Here is a 19197-nt window from a genome sequence, read left to right as displayed (position 1 = left end):
TATTAACAAGCAGCATCAAAGCCATGTGGGAATGGTATCACAACGTGCTGGGTGGGTTTGATGTGGCCAGTGAAGGAACATTCAGTTATTTAGTGACCTAAGAGCTGAAGGTTTCCATGTTTATAACAAACACACAGTGTAAGTGCAGTACAAAATAGGTGGGTGCACAGCAGACATGCCAAAAAGGAGGTGAGGAATCATCCTTTAGCTCTCTCTCCTGTCTTAGTGGCAGATCCAGAAGAACAGAGCAGTGAGCCATTTTTCAGTTTGGGGGCTGATTATGTGGAGTAGCAAGTGAGGAGGGAGGTGATCCCTTAGATGGAGCAGTCAGGATTTTGACTGATCACACAGTTCAAGGCGAAGTGCAGCCACAGCCAGTTTCAAGGTGAATGTGCAGAAATCCACAAAAGAAGTCACATTTACAGCAGCTGGGCTTATAAGAAAGAGCCGTGGCATGGAAGAGGTCACAGGGATTTTGGTGACCTGTCCAACAAAGCAAATTAGAGCCAAAAAGGGCTGATCTAATCCTTGAATGCCAGAGTAGCGTTACTGAAATAAATGGAAACTGTAGTGAAACTATTATTGCAATCCAGTGCTGACATCCACATTTCAGGAAGCTTAAATTAATATTGGAAAAAAAATTTTAAAAGCCACAGGAATAGTTTGAAGGTGAGGAAACCCACAAAGTAACTAAAGACTTGGGTGGATGCTCAGAGAGAATGAGAATGGTGGTAAAAGAAAAAATTATGGAGGGAGGCTTGAGTTTAGGGTCAGCAGCAGGAAATTAGGAATTAGAGGATGAGGTCAGTTCTACAGGCTGGGAATGGGGTCTGAGGGATACAGCAGAAGATTTCTTCAAGCAGACAACCAGGGTAGAATGCCTAAGAAATTCCAGAATACTCTCCTTGATCCTCTCTTTTCCCTTGGAAGTGCCATTGCTGACATTGCAATCAGTCTTTCCCTGCTATCCCCTGCCTGCAGGGTGCCAGGAGTCCCCGGCTGGTGAGCAATTCCCTGGTGTGGGTGCCCCAGGGAGGAATGCTGCAGATCTCCAGGACAATCCTGCACGCCGAGCTGCCCGGTGCCAGGGACTCTGACATCACCTACACCATCACTGAGGAGCAGCCCAGACATGGTAAATCCCCTGCAGTCCTGCTGCCCCACAGCAGCACCCTTCCAGGCTGTTACATGCACGTTTGGGGGAATATTTCCTTCGGATGGTAGGGTGGCTGAGTGTGCTAACCTCATCTTTTCCACTCCTAATGGCTGTGCAGAGGAACAAAGCACTTTTGCCCTTCCTGATCATCTGTGTTCCTCCAGTTGTGGTGGAATCCTGGTGTGTTTACAGCCCTGAGAGAGCAGAATGTTAGTGCCAAAAGATAATCCTCCGTGGTGAATGCCTGCCTTGAGAAGCACAGAGCAGTATCTGCATCTAGAAACTGCTGAGCAGAAATTTACCTTGAAGAATTCCCTACATTCTGTGACATTTTATTTAATTTGGCCCAGAGGAAGGGATTGCTGACCGAAACAGGATTTCTGGTGTTGTTTGGATCTGTAGATAATTCTTGTCTCCAGATTCCTTCTGAAAGGCTCTGAGCTCAGCTCTCAGAGCAGTGACTTTCACCAGAAACCCCATGCTTATGGAGGATCTTCTGGGCACAGGGTAAGGGGGGTGTGGAAGATTCTGGGATTTGTGATTGAGCCATAAATGGAGAAACACGGGATGAAAAAGAGATGTCATGTGGAGGGAATTGAAATATGGAAAGAAAAGAAAAATGCTCCTTTCTTTCTTAGCATCACTACTTTCTTCACAAAATCCATGTCTTCAAATAACATGTTTTGCACTTCTAAGAAACGATACTGCATTTAATTTGCCGATCTGGGAAAATTAGAGGATCCCTCTAGCAACATCCATGTGTTTTTTTTATTTCCTTTTGCTGGGAGGACAGGCTGGTTTCCATCAGCTGCCAGCACCTGATGGAAACAGAGATAATGCGAGTTTTGCAGTTTAGAAGAGAAGTAATTAATTTGTATTCCCCCTTTTGCTTTCTGCAGATGAAGGTCTGTCTTCCAATTTTTAATAAGCATTTACATGAAAACAGGAGTTTTTCCCTGAGGAGCTTGTCTCCTGCTGCCTAACCCTAACTAAAATTTATAATCCCGTATTTGTATCACCATAATTATTGCTGCTGTGATTAATTGCAGTAATATAAGCAGGTTTGTAGCTGCAGGAAGAAGCAGCAGAAAGGGAGGGAAGAAGTAAGAGAGAGAAATGTGGAAAATTGGTCCTGAATCCAGGAGGCCTTATCTGCCTAACTTAGTCTGTGAATAATGGGAAAGATATTCATACCTATAGAAAATATAGAATTTGATTTTTAGGTTTTTAGAGGAACTCCTATGAGCAAAACCATAAGATCTGGAATGTAATTAGGGTACTGAAAAAGGAATTTTAGCCCAGAGTTTGATGATGGAATGGAAGTGTGATACTGCATCTTGCTGAATTACTTTTTTTTGTTGCTCCAACTTTTCAAGGGTGGTTTGGGGAAATGAAATGGGAGAGCTTATGATGGATGATTCACATAACAGAGCGATTAATTATCAATCAGCAGAATTATCAACCCGTTTAATGGAATTAATTAACAAGATTGCCCAATGTCACCGGGATGTCTCAATGTCTGCTGATGGCTTTTGGCAGCTCTGCTGGCATTTCTGTCACTTGACACTGCGTGGAAAAAAGCTCTGAGTGGGTGGGCATTTGCCTTGGCTGTTCCTTGGCTTGCTGCCTGTGTTCTCCCAAGCTCCTGCTTACCTTTCCCAGGGGAAGTGGTGCTGCTGGTGCCCATGGCGGCGGACAGCCCGGCGGGCTCCTGGCAGCTCTTACCCGATGGAAGAGCAGCCTCCCCCACCACCTCCTTCACCCAGCAGGACATCAGCGATGGCATCGTGTGGTACAGGCACTCAGGGGCTGAAGTGGAGAGTGACTCCTTCCAGTTCCAGGTATTCCTTGTCCTTTCCCTAGAAATACCACATGGCAGCTCTCTGAGGTGACTCCACTCGTGTCCTGTGGAGTCAGGACACAGCACCCTCTCATAAAACCTAGAATATTGACACCAAGTGAAAAACGTTCCAAGTGACTTTTTAAAAATTGGTGAGCCCCAGAGTCACACAGCCCTTGGTTTCTAAGCTAATAATTTCATTTTGGCTTCCCAGTCCTCTGTCTTGTGAACAGGCCAAAAGGTAAAAATACTCCCCAGCAGCTGGGAAACTGAAATAAATCCCCACTCCCCAGAGGTTTAAGAGCCATAAAATTGCTCAGACAGGCCCTTGCTGTTTGCTGGGAGGGTTTCACAGCCTGCCCTCAATAAGCCTACGTGAACACTGGCACGCAGTGTTTGTTACATCTGGTTTACAAGGCAGGAGCAATTACTGTAGCACCGCAGAGGCAATTAAGGTAATTTCTAAAGTAATTAACATAAGTGATAACGAGGAATTTGTGAGCATCAGTGTTGAACAAGCTAATCTTTGGCTTAATTGCTGCATTCCTCTTAGAGACTATGCATTTTGCATGAGTGGAGTGTTTGGGTTCAGTATCTCAGAGCAGTAGCAATGACTGCACAGAGAGCTCAGAAGGGGAGCTGGGAATACCTGGTCACATCAGGACACCATGGCACCCCTGTCCAAGTCCAGGCATTGAACTTTGGCTTGGGACATTTCATTGATTTTAGGACAGAGCAGGTGCAGCAAATGGCTAAAATGACATTGTTCCTTTCATCAGAGCTTACATTTTTATGCATTTTCTAAAAATTAAGGCTTCAGGATGTTCACTTATGTGAACACCTGAACAGCACTGTCCTGTGGCCTTTCCTTCCCAGGTGTCCAGCTCTGCCAGTCCACAAGCCAGCCTGGAAAGCCATGTGTTCAACGTTGCTGTTCTGCCCCAGACACCCAAGGCCCCTCAGCTTTCCCTTGGCTCCTCTCTGCACATGGCTGTAAGTGACAGCACCACACATATGGCTGGAGTAGGAAGGGGAAAAAACCAGATTAGAAGAGTAACTGGGCTGGGGGGTGCAGATAATACCCATGAAAAGCTGAAAAACTCAGTATTAAAAGTAATGAATGTACAGACTGGAAAGGAGAGGGGGAAAGAGAAGCAACATCAATGTTTTATGCAATTCTTACCCTTTCCTGAGAAGCCAGGAGGAATGGCAAGAGAGAAAAACTGTGGCTTAGACCATAATGAATGGGGTTTGCCAGTAGTTCCACTGTAAACTTCATCCCACCTGCTGCTCTGGGAATGACTACTTGAATGAGAATTGTCTCTCCAAGCTGGTTCCTTCCCCAGCTGTGTTGATTGGAAAGATAATCATAGAGTTTCAAGTCAGTTTTGTGGGCTCTCAGGCTGCGGTGCAAGCCTTCCCTGTGTGTCCCCACCACTTGTGGCTGTCTCCTCTACTTTTCCTGGCCTGCATGCCAGGCATGGGGCCAGGAAAGGCACAGGAAGCAATGGTAGAGGGATTAGTGGGAAGCCCATGGCACAACGCCTTGTCAAGGTTTGAAATAGTGGCAACCTTTCCTGGGTGATAATGAAACATGGTCAGACTGCTACTTGGAGCCATTCATCCTCCTGCTCCTGACTTTTTGTTGTTGTCATTATTGACAGAATTGATGGGAGAGATGTCTGGCAGAGCCACACAGCACTGGGTTTTATAGCTAATTACTCCCCACAAAATTCAATAGGGCCATAAAACACCTTTTACCTCACCACCTGCAAGTCCCACCTTTGGGAGAGACAAATAGGCCCTGGAGGCAGCGAGGAAGAAACATAACCTTAAATCTTTCTGTCAGAAAATCCCACTTCCCTGCCCCAGTGTGATGGAGTTCTGTTCATTCATCTTCAGACTCCTTCAGAATGAGACTTCTAAAGCTGAGAGGAAAGCACAATACTGTGAGTCCTCCCATCCCTCTAGTCTTGACTTGGACTTGCACTGCTGGGAAAGGTCCAGGGAAGTTTGATGACTCTTGTTAAACTGGACACAACATCTATATTGGTTTTTCTTCACTCTAGTAAACCTCATTCCCCCATATTGGTAACCTTTCATGTTCCAAAGCAGGTTATTTAAGTGCCCAAATCCTTAACTTAGCTTGTTCTCTCCCTATTTTTGCTCAAGATTATGAAATGAGCTGGATGCTTTTCATACCCAGCTGAGCAGTTTAATTTGTTAATTCTGCAGGATTAAGGTTCATGAACACGTGGAAATTAACTGGTTTTGGGCACTTAAGTCTCTTCAAGCAGCACTGTAATTCCTTTAGGGCCCTGCCTGTCTTTGGTTCGTGATAATCTTGTTATGGAAGGATCGGAGCAATTTTAGTCAGGTTTAAAATAAAAGGGAGAGCTTTGCTTCCTCTATATTCCAATTGAAAGCGCTGAGTCATTTTCAGTCATTTTCTTTTGAAAGAGAATGAAGTCCAGCCACATCAGACTATATGAGAAAACTACACAGACAATGAACTATTTGTTCATTCCAGGGGGTTCTTGATCAAACTAGGTTTTCCTTTCTCTCTTTTTAATTGCTGTAGGCCAAAAGAGAAACCTGGCCACCTGTGAGTGTGGAGGTTGTGCATCTGCAGGGGACAGGGGGTCAGGGTCAGGTTTCAGAACTGGGCCTTTACAACTCAAGAGTGTCTTATGTTTACTAGAGCAAAGCAAATTCTCTTTCAATGCATTTTTGGGTGAATCTTCCCCGGTCTCTGGCCTTGATGCTCATGGTCTGATGTGTTTATTGAGGTGCTGGAGGACCGTGTGACAGTGATTGAGCCCCATCACCTCTCCTTTGTAGACCCGGAGGTTCCCAGTGAGAAAATCCTGTACAACGTGACTGTGCCTCTCCTTCCTGGGCAAGGCAAGTGAACCTGCTGCATGCCACATTTTCTGAGCACATCTCCTCCTTCCCTCGGAGTATCACTCTGTGGAGGCACCTGTTAATCCATTTGGCCTCTTTCCTTGGCTTTTAAACACCTTGTTCCTTAACCCAGCTTCTTTGGCTTCTTTAGGAATGTGCTGCAGGGTTCAGACAGTTTTTGCTGCTGTCTGAATAATACTGAATGTTGTGTCCCATGGCTTTCTGCTTCCCACCTCTCGAGTGAGAGGTTCTGTGAAGAAATGCCTCAGTGAGGAATCTCTGTTTCATTTCTCTTGTCCCTAGAGCCCATCCTCCATGCAGTTGCATCCGTGTGACTTGTTCAGGAAGCAGTATGAAGAAGTACCCAAAGGGGAAAAAGCAAAGGAAGCTGTGGGATCAGATGGAGTGATGGAGTAATTAACCCCTCCTGGTAATGCTGGTGTCTCTGCATCCACAGGTATTGTGGAGCACAGGGACAGGCCTCTGTCCCCAGCCAGGTACTTCAGCCAGGCCGACATCAACCATGGCAGGATCACTTATCGTCCGCCGACCGCCGCTCCTCACCTCCGGGAGATCACGGCCTTCTCCTTCGCAGGTGAGGTCCCAGTGCTCCTGCAGGGCTGGGACACCAGCTGCACTGCTGCTTCTCCTCCTTGCTGAGGAAAGGCTCTGCCCAGTTCAACATCAGCACTTCAAATTTCTCCCAAATCCTGCAAGTCCACGTCAAGGCGTGCTTTCCTGTCCTGACCACAGTCGCTCTGTGCTTGTGTTTGTCCCGCCAGGTCTCCCAGAGTCCGTGAGCTTCCGATTCACAGGTATGTCAGCCACTTTTTCTTTCCTGGCCACAGCAGTTTTCATCCTTCTTTTGCCCTTCGCATTGCCTGTTGCCCCTTGGCCTTTGTTCTGCTGCAGGCACACCTGTGGGCACTCAGTAGGAATTCCTGGAAATGCATGTGCCTGGGGAATATTAATTTGTCAGGTTCCCAGCAGTGCTTTACAGAAGCTGAGCTGCACCTTGCTAGAGACATCTTTTTCCTGATTCCAGGCTGCCTGGAATCAGTCCTAAAGGCCTGATTTATCCCTCTTGTCCCCCCAGTGTGAACAAGGAGTTTTATGCTCTCATTTTCTTTAATACAGCATGGAGACATTTCTGCAATTAAATTGCCATAGATAAGCTGCTTGCTTGTTTAACACATCCTTCTGTTTCCATGTGCTTTCTGGCTTCCATTAGCAAGGAGAAGTCCATGTTCTGAGTTAGGGGCAGAGAGAAATGCTCTTGGCCTGGGTGAAGTGTGTGTATGCTCACAGATAAAGGTGAGAGATGAGTCAGCAATGTGGAATGGTGATTTTTGCACAGACAGGTGAATTTCCCAGGTGAAGGGTCCCTGCAAACCCATTCCTGCACTCAGGCATGGTTTCTGTCTGTGCCTAGTGTCTGGTGGGGAGCACACGAGCCCGGAGATGGTGTTTGTCATCCACCTGCTCTCTGCTGAGCAGCAGCCTCCAGTCTTCCAGATTGCAGCTCCCTTCCTGGAGGTCAGCCAGGGGGGAAGAGCCACCATCGGTGAGTTGGGTGCATGGGGCACAGGCTGGGCCTCAGTTCTCTGCCAGGAGGCCCAGCTTCATTTGCCCAGGGGTCACTTGAGAGCCAGTCTAGGAGAGAATTCCCTGACACAGCCTGAGCATCATCAAGGCGCAAACTATTTCCATGGAACTTGTAGCTCTCAGGCTGGGGGAGCTCCAGAATTATTTACTTTTCTTGTACTGACTGAATTACAGGGTTTTTTTTGGCTCCATTAATATCAGCTATGCTCTCTTTCCCTGGCGCAGGGATCCAGTTGGCTGTAAGTGACACGGATACAGCTCCTGAGGGCCTTTTCTTTGAGCTGGTGAAACCTCCCCATCATGGCATCGTGCTCAAGTACACCGCAGATGTGCAGGAGCTCATGAGAGCAGGTGAGTGGAGCAAGAGTTTCCCTCAGTGCAGGAGAGGGGTCAGCCTGGCTGGTTTATAGCCGGAGGAGACAGATGCTCCTGGCACATCAGGATGCATCCATAGGGAAGCCTTATCTAGCTGTGAGCTCAGGAAGCAGCTGGGAAGAAAAGGAGGGTTGGTACCCTCCTTGAGTTGCTGGCACTGGGAAGGTCACAGCTTTTCCTCTGCCCTGCCAGCTCCCTAATGAACGTCCTCATAACCCACAGCCCTGACAGGATGGGATGAAATGCCAGTTTAGTTCTTGATTAAAGTCATTTGAGTTGGATTCCTGCTCTGAGCAGAGTCTTTCTGACTCCTGTGTCTCCTCCCTGGGCAGGCGACACCTTCACCTACGAGGACGTCACCCGGAACGCTCTGCAGTACGTGCACGATGGCTCAGCAGCGGCAGAGGACAGCATGGAAATCTCTGTCACTGATGGTGTCACCACGGTCACCACGGTGCTGAGGGTGGACGTGTCCCAGCTGGACACCCACGGCCCCCAGCTGGCCCCGGGCTGCCTGTTGGCTGTCACCTTGGCCAGCAAAAGCTCTGTGACCCTGTCCCGACAGCACCTGGCTTACACGGTGGGTTTGCATCTGCTCCTAAGCCCAGGGAATGCTGCCAGGCTCCCTTTCCTTATCCCCACACACCTCCCTGCTGTCAACATGGATTCTGGCTAGAGAGCTCAAGTTTTGGCTGCTGCCAAAGAGGGGATAACAGACTCTTTCATCCCACAGGGATTTAAGGTTATCCCCATTTGACTGTACCAGAGGTGAACTGCCATGCTAAACATGAGAACCTAGTTAATCCCAGATTTTTCTGTCTAACAGACTTGCTAGTAAAGCACGTGGTTTTGTCAAGTGTTAATCCCTTGAAAACTTCAGCTCCCTCACCCACCTTTTTCTGGACAGATCAGAAGGGGGAAGGAGTAAACCACCCCAGGATGCTGCAGAGCTTGGTGGATTGAGTTGGTCCCAGGACCTGTGGGCTGTGCAAGAGTTATCCTGCTGGTGACATTCCCAGGAAAGCTCTGTACTCCTTGCAGATGATGTAGCATCCTCCTGAGGGAGGAGAGATCACATTACAGATGCTAGGCTGGAGAGACCTGAGCTGAGAGAGGCTGGCTGTCAGATGATTGGGAATGTTTTTTTTTAAGGGATCAGTCTGGATACAAGTCTGGAATCTGTCCTGTCCTCCTCTTAAGGAGGAAGGCTGACAAGGGAGATGCTCATGTTTAATCTGAATAAGAGCACAGATAGGGAAAAGATTTCACTTCTGACCCATATGCTCAGGATGTGTTGATTTCTGCTCTGGGTCTTATTTTTCAATAACCTAACAAAACTCTTCTAAGAAAAATGACATCTGAGTTGTGATACCACAGTGTAGTTGTACTTAATGTGGTTGAAAAGAGACAAAATCAGATTTTAGTTCATTGTGAAGTACTTTGGAAATGAAAATATCACATTTATGTCTGGGAGACTGTGTTAATGTGATACAAGGACATAGAGAAAGCCTTGCTGAGCTGAGAGAAAATGAAAATAGATGTTGTGGTATGCTTTGAAAATGTCAACCCTCCTGACTCTCATCAGTAGAGTTTCATTTAATATTCATCTGTGGGTCTGACCCAACTAGGCAGGTATAAAACTATAAAACTCTTATTCTTTCTTCCATTTTTAGTGGAACACAGCAATGGCTAATTCTGCCTTGTTTTCATTTGGTTTGTTTCTTCATGCTTAGGACAACAACTCTCCTGACTCAGAGATCAAGATCCAGCTGATATCTCTGCCAGCCTATGGAACCCTCCTCAGGATGTCAGGCTCCCACAATGAAGACCTTTCCAAGGTTTACAATTTCACCATGGAAGACATCAACAGCCAGAGGATCAGGTAGCAAAATACTGTTCTCCCTCAAGCCATACCAGTTAAAAGTTCACTGAGCTTTCCCCCAGGGATCTCTGGGCTACTTAAAAGAATTCAGGGAATGAAAGTGACAGAGGGTTGGGAACTGAGACACCACCTCTCTTCCAAGAGGATGGGATAGATGTGCCTGGGGGTCAGTGTGGCTTCCTGATTCCTCATGTCCTCATCCCACAGCTACTCCACCACATTTGAGACCAGCAATCAGCCCGTGACTGACATCTTTCACTTCTCAGTGCTGGATGCTGACAACAACAGGCTGGACAGACAGATGTTCACCGTCACCATCACCTCCGTCCCGGCGCTCATTGCCTTCGCTGACCATGTCACCGTGAGTGCCTGGGGACAGGGACATGGCTCTGAGTGCCTGGGGACAGGGACAGCCATGGCTCTGTGTGCCTGGGCACAGGGGCAGCCATGGCTCTGAGTGCCTGGGGACAGGGACATGGCTCTGAGTGCCTGGGCACAGGGGCAGCCATGGCTCTGAGTGCCTGGGGACAGGGACATGGCTCTGAGTGCCTGGGCACAGGGGCAGCCATGGCTCTGAGTGCCTAGGCACAGAGACATGGCTCTGAGTGCCTGGGGACAGGGGCAGCCATGGCTCTGAGTGCCTGGGGACAGGGACGTGGCTCTGAGTGCCTGGGGACAGGGGCAGCCATGGCTCTGAGTGCCTGGGCACAGGGACATGGCTCTGAGTTCCTGGGCACAGGGACAGCCATGGCTTTGAGTGCCTGGGCACAGGGACAGACAGCCATGGCTCTGAGTGCCTGGGGACAGGGGCAGCCACGGCTCAGGTGGGAGTAGCTGAACAGTTTTCCTGGACTGAGGGGAAGTGACTGAATAAAGCATAGTGTTCCTTGTGCCACCCAAAAGGTGAACAAAGCACTTGGAGGCTGGAGGAGTCTGACAGTCCATCTGCATCCCCAAACCTCATCTGTCCATTCAGGAGCTGCTTGTCCCTAGGGTGTCTTCTTGATATCAGTGGAGCAAGTCACATTTAGCCCTACTCAATATTTCATCCCTAATTTCACCAGTGTGTGTGTAAGAGACTCTTCAAGTCTGAAGACACCTGGTGCTTTGGGCTGACACAGAGCATTTCACACTCCTTATCAAGGCCTCTGGAAGTCATCTCTCTCCTTTCCAGCTGTGCATTCCCCCTCCCTTGCCTTCAAAAGGCTCTCCACAACAAGAACTGCAGGTCTTGCCTTCCAAGAGGTCACCATGACACTGCCAGTTCCCTTCCTGTCCTGTCCAGGCTCCTCTTGGAGGCCAGATGGGCTTTGTTCTTCCCATCTCACCTCACCTCACCTCCCTGCTGAATTCCTGATTAACAGACCTAGGGGAGAGTGGGACAGCACTCCAGCACCTGGGCAAGCCTCTCCCATGGAGGCAGCCTTGTTCAGTAAGGATTTGTGTTGTCTGCTGTTGCTTCCTAGGTGGATGAGGGGGGCAGGGTCCCACTGCTGGCTCATCACCACTTGACTGCTGACTATGACACTGCTGCCAAGGAGGACCTGAGGGTCACCATGGTCACTCTGCCTGTGTATGGCTGTGTCAAGAACACCAGGACAGGTAAACTGCTGGGTTCTCCCTTCTTCCCTCCTTTGGGCTCCCCAACAGGATCACATCTGTCATATCCCATGGAGGGGATGGCTTGTGCTGCAACAAAAACTGCAGCTTCCCCAGGGCCCACTCTAATACAGCAGATGTTTTCTCCCTCAAAGGCCACAAGGTGTGGGAAGCCAAGCTGTAGAAAGGAGCATCCCTTCTTCTGCGGCCTTCACAATGTGCTGTTTATCTGTTGAGTTATCTGTTGAGTTTTCACTTTCACCAGTGGTATTCTGGTTTGCAGGAGAGAGCTTTGGCCCGCAGAGTGAGTCTGTGGGGAGCACAGATGCATCCTTTTCTCTTCATGATGTCCTGGAGAAGAACATTTACTACTTCCAGAGTGTCCATGAGAGCATTGAGCCCACAAGTGATGCTTTCAGCTTCTATGTGAGTGATGGCTTCAGCCAGTCAGAGGTGCAGAGCATCAACATCACAATCCAGGTACGCCAGCTGCCAGAGCCCTCTCCTTTCACACAAACTCTTTTCAAGGCTTTACTCCTTCCTTTTTAGTATGTGGGAAGGGGGATTAAATGGAGATTCCTTCCCCTAGCACAGGCACGTAATTTACCTGTGATGCTCAGGGACAGTTGTGCATTGTAGCCTCTTCCCCAGGGCTTACTGCTCTGGTGTCTCCTCTGTCTTGGAAGCAGCTGTGGTGCTGGATAGATTTGGAGGGACTGGTGATGCCAGCACCAGTTCTGTCATTTGGGAGCTTGTGTTTCAATCAGGTGGGCCTTTCCCTGTTCTCATGTTCCTTCTTCTGGCTGTGTGCAGCGGCAGAATGACGAGCCCCCCAGGATGGTGCTGGAGCCTGTCCGGGTGCAGGAGGGCTTGGCCGTGGTTGTGACCAACGCCTCCCTCAGCCTGCAGGACTTGGACACCCAGAGCAGCGAGCTGGTCATCATGGTCAGCCAAAGCCCTGAGCATGGTACGTCCTGACAGGCTGGGGCTGAGGGACAGGGAGTCTGTCTGTCTGTAAGAGCCCCTGCTGCAAGAGGGAAGCCTGGCATGTGGGAAGAAGCACAATCTCGACCAGGACTATGCTTGAGGACAGCCCTGTTCTTGGCGGGCTGTCCCTGCTCTTTGCCGGGGAGCAGCAGGGGTGGTGCAGGTGTTTCCCTGGGGATTCCCTGCTGGCAGGCGCCTGTCCCTGCAGTGCCCAGGGCAGGCAGGGTGCCAGGTGAAGGCAGGCTCTGTCCCCAGCTGGCTGTGCTGAGCCCTGTGTGGTTTGGCAGGCCAGCTGCGCAAAAGGCAGAGCGCGGCAGAGGCGCCAGAGCAGGGCCGGCCACTGTCCCGGGGCTCCTCCTTCACCTACCAGGATGTCCTGGAGCAGCTGATCGTTTACACCCGGAGTGGGGCCGCCGCACACACCGACACCGACAGCTTTGGCTTCTCCCTCACCGACGGGCTCCACACGCAGGCAGGGAGGCTGGAGTTCTCCATGGAGCTGCCCAGGAAGCTGCCACCCACGGTGGCTGTCAGCAGGGACCTGCAGCTGCCAGCTGGTATGGGGACAGGCGTGAGAGTGGCATTGCTGGGTGCTGCTGTCGCTTGGCCAGGCTGCCTGAGGCTGACTGAAGCTGATTGTGGGTTTTGCTCTCTCTGGTGCAGGCTCTGCAGCTCAGCTCACAGCTCAGCACCTGAAAGCAGCAGCTGGACATTCAGGGGACACGGCCATCAGATTTGTCCTGAGGAGGGACCCCAGCAGGGGCCAGCTGCAGCTGACCACAGCTGATAGCCCAGTCCAGATCTCTGCCAAAGGACCCCTCAGAAGTTTCACACAGGCTGATATAAACAAAGGTGAGAGTGCTTGATTTTAGGTAGTCACAGCAAGTATATAAACCAAGGCTGGTTTAAGGTAGTCCTGTGAGGAGCAGGGAGTTGGACCTGATGACCTTTATGGGTCCCTTCCAGTTTGAGATATTCCATTACTCTGTCATCTTTATGAGAGGGGAGTGATGAGCTGAAGTAGGGAAGGGAGAGGGAAAGAAGTAAGCTCAGGTTGTTAAGTTAGAGCAGAACCATGTATCATTAAATATATGTTAAAAAGTCTCTCGCAGCAGAAGAAAGAGAATAAAGAGAAAAAAAAAATTTGAAACCCAAATCCAGGAGCCCTGTCAAGCCCCAGGTGCCTCAGCTGATGGTGCCAGCCTGCTTCCAAAGTAAGGAATAAAAGCTGCAGCCTGTACTAAAGCATCTCTTTTCTGCTTTCCTTCTCCCCAGGGCACGTGGTGTACAGCCATGGCAAAGGGGATCCCGGTGGGAACTTCCCCTTCACCTTTGATGTGATGGATGCAGATGGCAACAAGCTGATGGACCAGGTTTTTCACATCCATGTAATAGGTAAAAAGTAGTGCTGAAGTTGTGTTTTCTTTGCTGCAGAGCTTGAGTCTGCCCAGAGATTCCCATCCCACATGTACTGCAAGTCAAAATGGAATTTTTGAACTGTGGTTTTGATGAGCTGTCAATTCAAAGGCCTTTGAAGTGAGGGGCATGGGGAGATTTTGCAGATGCAAGGGTTCATTCTTTGGCTTCTGACAAACTCACTGAAAAGGTAGAAAAATTCCCCTTAATGCCTTCATGCTGTTTAGATAGTCTTTAGGACATTATAATGTTACCATCCCTGATAAATGGGATGGCCCCAAGTTCCTGTTTTGGAATTATCAAAATGTTTGTGCGTGCGCTGTCTTTTGCTTGAGCACAAGTACCTGAGGGATGCAGTGTGACTGTCTCCTAACTCAGCTTTGTGTTTAACCCTTCCAGATGACAGATTTCCCCCCTCCATCATCACCAACAAGGGGCTGGTGTTGGATGAGAACTCAGCCAAGGCCATCACAACCCTCCAGCTCTCGGCCACTGACCAGGACAGCGAGGCCTCCCAGCTGCAGTACAAGGTGACCCGGCAGCCACAGCTGGGCCACCTGGAGCACGTGGCCTCCCCAGGTGAGCAGGGAGGTGTTGGGTCCTTGGAGCATCAAAACACTGGAGCGTCTTGAGCCCTAAACATTCACTGCAGGAAAAACGTGCCCAGAGGCAGCAGCATGGAATTCTCAGAAATTGTTAGAAATCAATTCACAGAACAATTCACAGAATTATTAGGAACCAAAGGGCCATTAGCCCAGAGGGTTGGGGAATAAGGTGAGTGGAGGCAGAGCAGCCCAATAATCCCAGTTGAGGATTTATGTGAGTTTATGGCCCTACTGCTGCTTCTGCATGACAGAAAAACCTTTGGACTTTGCTGTGAACAGCGCCCCAAAGAATCCATCCCTTAATGTCCTTGGAAACAGCCCATCTTGGTAAACAGATGACTTGTCCTGCACATGTGATCTGAATTTCAGAGCTGCCTTTCATGCCTGCTGACAGTGTGAGTGTGCTGTCCCTCTCTGATGAAATAATCTAAATCTGTGGTGTCACATTATATGCTCTTCTGATTTTATTATACTCATCCAAGATTATATTTCTTCTTAGCTTTAGATTTCTCATTAACATGAGATTAAAGTGGAAATATCTGCTGTGTGTTTTCAAGATGCAGACAGTCCCTGTACAGCTCAGTTTGAGTGTGGGGTTTGCCTCATCTTCTCACCAAAAACATGTTGAAAGGGCAGGAATAATGAATGAGTTATAATAACTCACTGCTGAGAGTAAATTAAAAACATGCACTGTTTTTGCCTAAATTGCAAACTAACCAGTGAATCTTGTACTTTGGAGACTTCAATTAAGGACTTTATTCCTCCTGTTATTTAAAATCTGATGATGATTCTGACTTCTGTGCTTTTTCATGTCTGTGAGGGACTAATAAGGATACAGAATCACAGACTGAGAAGTAGTTGTAATCATGTTTTAAACGACCTAAACCTAAGAAGAGAATACTGAAGTGTTCAAAAGAGAACCCAAACCTTTACAGCTGATGAGCTCTGAAGAAATATTAGCTGAACATTCCATTTTGGCTCATTTATTTAAATCAGATCCTGGTGTCTTTTGTAGTGTGGCCAGCATCTGCCAGCAGCCATTTAGTGTGATATATTGGTAGCAAACTTCTTGTCGGGGTGTTTGTTGACAACAGCAGTAAAACTGTTGAACACAGCAGCAAGATTTAAAAAGCTCAAGTGCTTTTTGAAATGCTTGTCAGGTACCTTTCTGTGGCTGTGTCACACCTAATGGCCTGTAAAGATGTCACCATAAATCAGTGCTGAAAAAGGGACTTGGTATGAAATGCAGGGGTACAAGGAGGGGTAGAGAGAAGAGACACTTGGAAGGCATTTTGGAAAACTGCTGTGAGGCCAGGAGGCCTTTAGCTCATCCTCAGTGATGCCTTGGTTGGGTTAGTCCTGCCCAGCAGTGACAATCCAAGTGTTACATGGGCCATTTTTCTCCCAGCTTCTCTCCCCCTCTGCCCCAGGAGGCCCACTCCCAACAGAATGAGGTCAAAAGAAGCCTGGACTTCTTTTGGAGAAGAAGATTTTAGGAGGCTCTGTGCCAGCTTAAATCCCTGGCTCCACTGAGATTCATGGGGCAGCCTGACTTGGATCAGAACCAGCCAAAACTGAGTCCTTATGGCTAAATATGTCCTGCTTCCTGTAGTTTTTCCTTGCCTTGCTCTTTCTGTTGCACATTTCCCCCCGTTGTTCATTTCCCAGGGACAAGAATTAGTTCCTTCAGCCAGACAGACTTGGCCTCTGGCAGCATCCGGTACATCCACACCAGTGACACGGAAAAGCACAGGGACACCTTCACCTTCTCTGTGTCTGATGGGACAAACGAGGTCAGTCCCAGCCTGACCTCTGCCTGAGAAGGAGCCTGGGCAGAGCTGGCTGTTCCTCCTCCTCCTGCTGTGAGATTCCCCACATCCTCAGGGCAGGGAGCAAGCCCTGTGCAGGGAACAGGGAGCCACCTGACGACAGTCAGACCCTGGAGAAATGCCTCTTTGCTGCTTTCTGAAAGAGCTGCACATAGAGGGAGAGGGGCAACACAGACTGAGAGAGGGAGGGAGAGTGCATGCCCATAAATATCACAGAAAGAGGGAGAATTAATTAGTGGGGAGGGATAAAGAAGGTCATGTTCATGTGATCTGGGCTTAGCAGCTCAGATTTACTCACCAGACAAGGCTGAAATGAAGTGACCCAACCTGAAGATTGCTGTGCTCTTGCCATGAAGTCGCACTCTTGGAAGGCTGAGTTCATCAAGAGAGGTTTTTCCTCCTGTCCCAGGTGAGCCAGACCTTTGACATCACCATAAACCCTGTGGATGACTCCTTACCCGTGGTGCAAATCTTTGGGATGACGGTTCAGGAAGGGGTGAGAAAAACCATCACTGAGTTTGAGCTCAAAGCAACAGATGCTGACACAGAGGTAAGGCAGGACCCCCCAGCCTCCTCCCTCCCCTCTTCTGCTGCACATCTGGGCTGTTGGAAAATGGGCTTGTGTTTTAGGACTCATAAACACTGAGTTTATGCTTAGCATGGATGAGAATGGCACTTTCCCTTCTTGCTGGGTCTGGCCAGAGGCTGAGCTGTCTGACCCTGGCTCTACCTCACCACTGCTTCCCCTGCAGCAAGAGATCTGGCTGCCTGAGCCAAAATCTTCCCCCAAAGGTTTTTGCTGCTTCTGCCCTGGCAGAGTGGCAAGGGACACATTGCCCAGCATGGCTGCAGGGCTGGGGGCTGCTCTTGTGTTCCTGGAGCTGTCACAGGGTGGGAGCTGTCTCCGACCAGCTGAACCAGGAGTTGGGTGGGACGTGCCTTGCTTTGTAGGGAGACACCTTGGGAGAGGGATAAGGCCAGGGTGGGGCTCAGGGGAAAGCAGGAATGTGCTGGCCCTGAGGTGGTGTGCCAGCTTTGCCCCTCCCTGTCCGGGCACAGGTGGAGTCCATCACATTCCGGGTGGTACAGCCGCCCCGGCACGGGCTGCTGGAGCGTGGCGGCCGCGGGCAGCGTCCCCTCCAGGCCAGCACCTTCACCATGGCTGACATCTACCAGAACCTCATCAGCTACAGCCACCATGGCAGTGGCGGCAGCGCGCTCAGGGACCGCTTCACCTTCACCGTGTCTGACGGCACCAACGCCCTCTTCGTGGTGCAGGAGGGCCAAAGGAAGGTCAGGGGGCACAGGGGATGGGAAGGGGCCTTGAGAGCCCATAGGGTGCTGCCTCTTCTCGGGTCAGGGGGCTGAGCTGCTGTGGCTGCACGCAAGGGCTGAGTGCTCTCCTTTATGTGATCCCTTTGCTCCTTCCCTTTGTTCCTTCCCCTCCCTGCCCTCTGGGTGTGCAAACTCGCCCCAGGACCTCGATGGCAGCAGAGCTGAAGGGAGCCGAGCTTATAACGTGTTGCGTGAGGCTCTGCCTCCCAGAGTCACCCCCTTTTATCTTGAATTGTTGTCAGGTGGTGACCACAGCACCGCAGCGCTTCCAGGTGGACATCCTCCCTGTGGATGATGGGACACCCAGGGTTGTCACCAACCTGGGCCTGCAGTGGCTGGAGTACATGGATGGCAAGGTAACACGTGCCTGGCCTCGGCCTGGGCTGCTTCTCAGGCTGCTCCAGGAGAAGGGGCTTCTCAGGAAAACATCCTCATCCTTCAGCACTTCTGTTTTTGTGAGGGAGAATGTCCAGGGTACATTTTTAGCTTTGCTGATGGTGGAGATGGCTTGATGATGTGCTGTAGCAGCCATGGCAGAGATATGTGGCTTTCCAAGGATATGGTGCAGGAATTTCTTGTTGTAACATGCCTTTGTTGTGCTGAAGTCCAAACAGAACCCCAGGAAACTCTTGGCTTGTTTTTGAGGAGCCAGCATTAACTGTAAAGAAACACTTTGTTTCCTCCCAGAAAAAAAATGAGTGGAAGATGCTGTAGTAAAAAATTGTATTATGAAATGGCTATCTCAGCTCAAACTCCTCACTTCAGGAAAAGCACTCCTGCAGCCTCAAGCAGCTCAATTTTCTCTCTTTCTCCTGCTGTTAAAACATTTTGTTTTTGAAGAGGAAGCAAAATGTGGTAGAACTGAATCAGATCCCTGTGAGGGCATTTGAAAGAGGCTCTCATGGAGACTCAGCAGAGCTGTGTGAACAGTCTTGAGTGAGTCCTTCAGTCTGAGGCTGTTTGCAGATTTGGGTTTTTTGCCAAGCAGGGCCTCACCTGAGCATCAGCACAGCTCATGGAATAGAGGTATCTAAGAGAAACTCAAAGATTTGTCCTAGCTTTTAGCTCTGGCTAAATAAGGCTGGGCAGCTGCTTTGGAATTTGCTTTTCTTTGACCCACATTTGTCTTTTTAATTCAAGTAAACAGATGTGAGACAAAATTTGAATCCTTCTTGTGTTGTCAAACATGTTGTGGGATATCTCTGTTCAAGGCTGCTCTGTACTTCCACATCCCTAGATCTTCCCTCATGGAGAGCTGTTTTGACAGAGGGATGGTTGGGCTTTTTGTGTGAACAGTCAATCAGACTTGCACTGCTGGAGCCTCAGTTTTACTCCCTTGATTTGGCTTTAATCCAGGCCACCAATCTCATCACTAAGAAGGAATTACTGACGACAGATCCTGACACAGATGACAAACAGCTGATCTATGAGATAACAACTGGTCCCAGAAATGGTCATGTGGAGAACAAGCTGAAGCCAGGGACAGCTGTGACCACCTTTACACAGGGTATGGAGCTGGGCTGTGCCCTGCTGCTTTTTTTTCCATCAGTTGATTCAGTTTGTTAAAATAAGGAAAAAAAAGGTGTGAGGGGAGAAAGCCAAGGGGCAGCATGTTGAAAATAAGCATTGAACTTTGCTGTCAGTTGCAGAAATCCTACAATTTC

General features: G+C 49.2%; 1 protein-coding gene across 1 annotated transcript in view; it reads left to right on the top strand.

Annotated features, from left to right (window-relative positions):
• Positions 1 to 19197, top strand: part of FRAS1 (Fraser extracellular matrix complex subunit 1) — a 105432-nt gene that overhangs the window by 74036 nt on the left and 12199 nt on the right. The window contains exons 29-51 of the mRNA XM_071431222.1: positions 982 to 1135; positions 2819 to 2997; positions 3873 to 3989; positions 5786 to 5900; positions 6358 to 6495; positions 6683 to 6715; positions 7333 to 7464; positions 7731 to 7856; positions 8213 to 8460; positions 9614 to 9762; positions 9970 to 10123; positions 11229 to 11364; positions 11645 to 11841; positions 12175 to 12328; positions 12636 to 12905; positions 13012 to 13200; positions 13624 to 13743; positions 14164 to 14343; positions 16038 to 16162; positions 16608 to 16748; positions 17258 to 17491; positions 17776 to 17889; positions 18890 to 19040. Of these exons, the coding sequence (XP_071287323.1) occupies positions 982 to 1135; positions 2819 to 2997; positions 3873 to 3989; positions 5786 to 5900; positions 6358 to 6495; positions 6683 to 6715; positions 7333 to 7464; positions 7731 to 7856; positions 8213 to 8460; positions 9614 to 9762; positions 9970 to 10123; positions 11229 to 11364; positions 11645 to 11841; positions 12175 to 12328; positions 12636 to 12905; positions 13012 to 13200; positions 13624 to 13743; positions 14164 to 14343; positions 16038 to 16162; positions 16608 to 16748; positions 17258 to 17491; positions 17776 to 17889; positions 18890 to 19040 (3556 nt within the window). The remainder of the gene's footprint in view (positions 1 to 981; positions 1136 to 2818; positions 2998 to 3872; positions 3990 to 5785; positions 5901 to 6357; positions 6496 to 6682; positions 6716 to 7332; positions 7465 to 7730; positions 7857 to 8212; positions 8461 to 9613; positions 9763 to 9969; positions 10124 to 11228; positions 11365 to 11644; positions 11842 to 12174; positions 12329 to 12635; positions 12906 to 13011; positions 13201 to 13623; positions 13744 to 14163; positions 14344 to 16037; positions 16163 to 16607; positions 16749 to 17257; positions 17492 to 17775; positions 17890 to 18889; positions 19041 to 19197) is intronic.

Source organism: Agelaius tricolor, unplaced genomic scaffold (assembly GCF_023055355.1).
Source record: "Agelaius tricolor isolate 1412-34295 unplaced genomic scaffold, bAgeTri1.0.p SCAF_8, whole genome shotgun sequence".
In the NCBI taxonomy this organism is placed as follows: domain Eukaryota; kingdom Metazoa; phylum Chordata; class Aves; order Passeriformes; family Icteridae; genus Agelaius; species Agelaius tricolor.
This window is presented reverse-complemented; position numbering and strand designations above follow the sequence as displayed.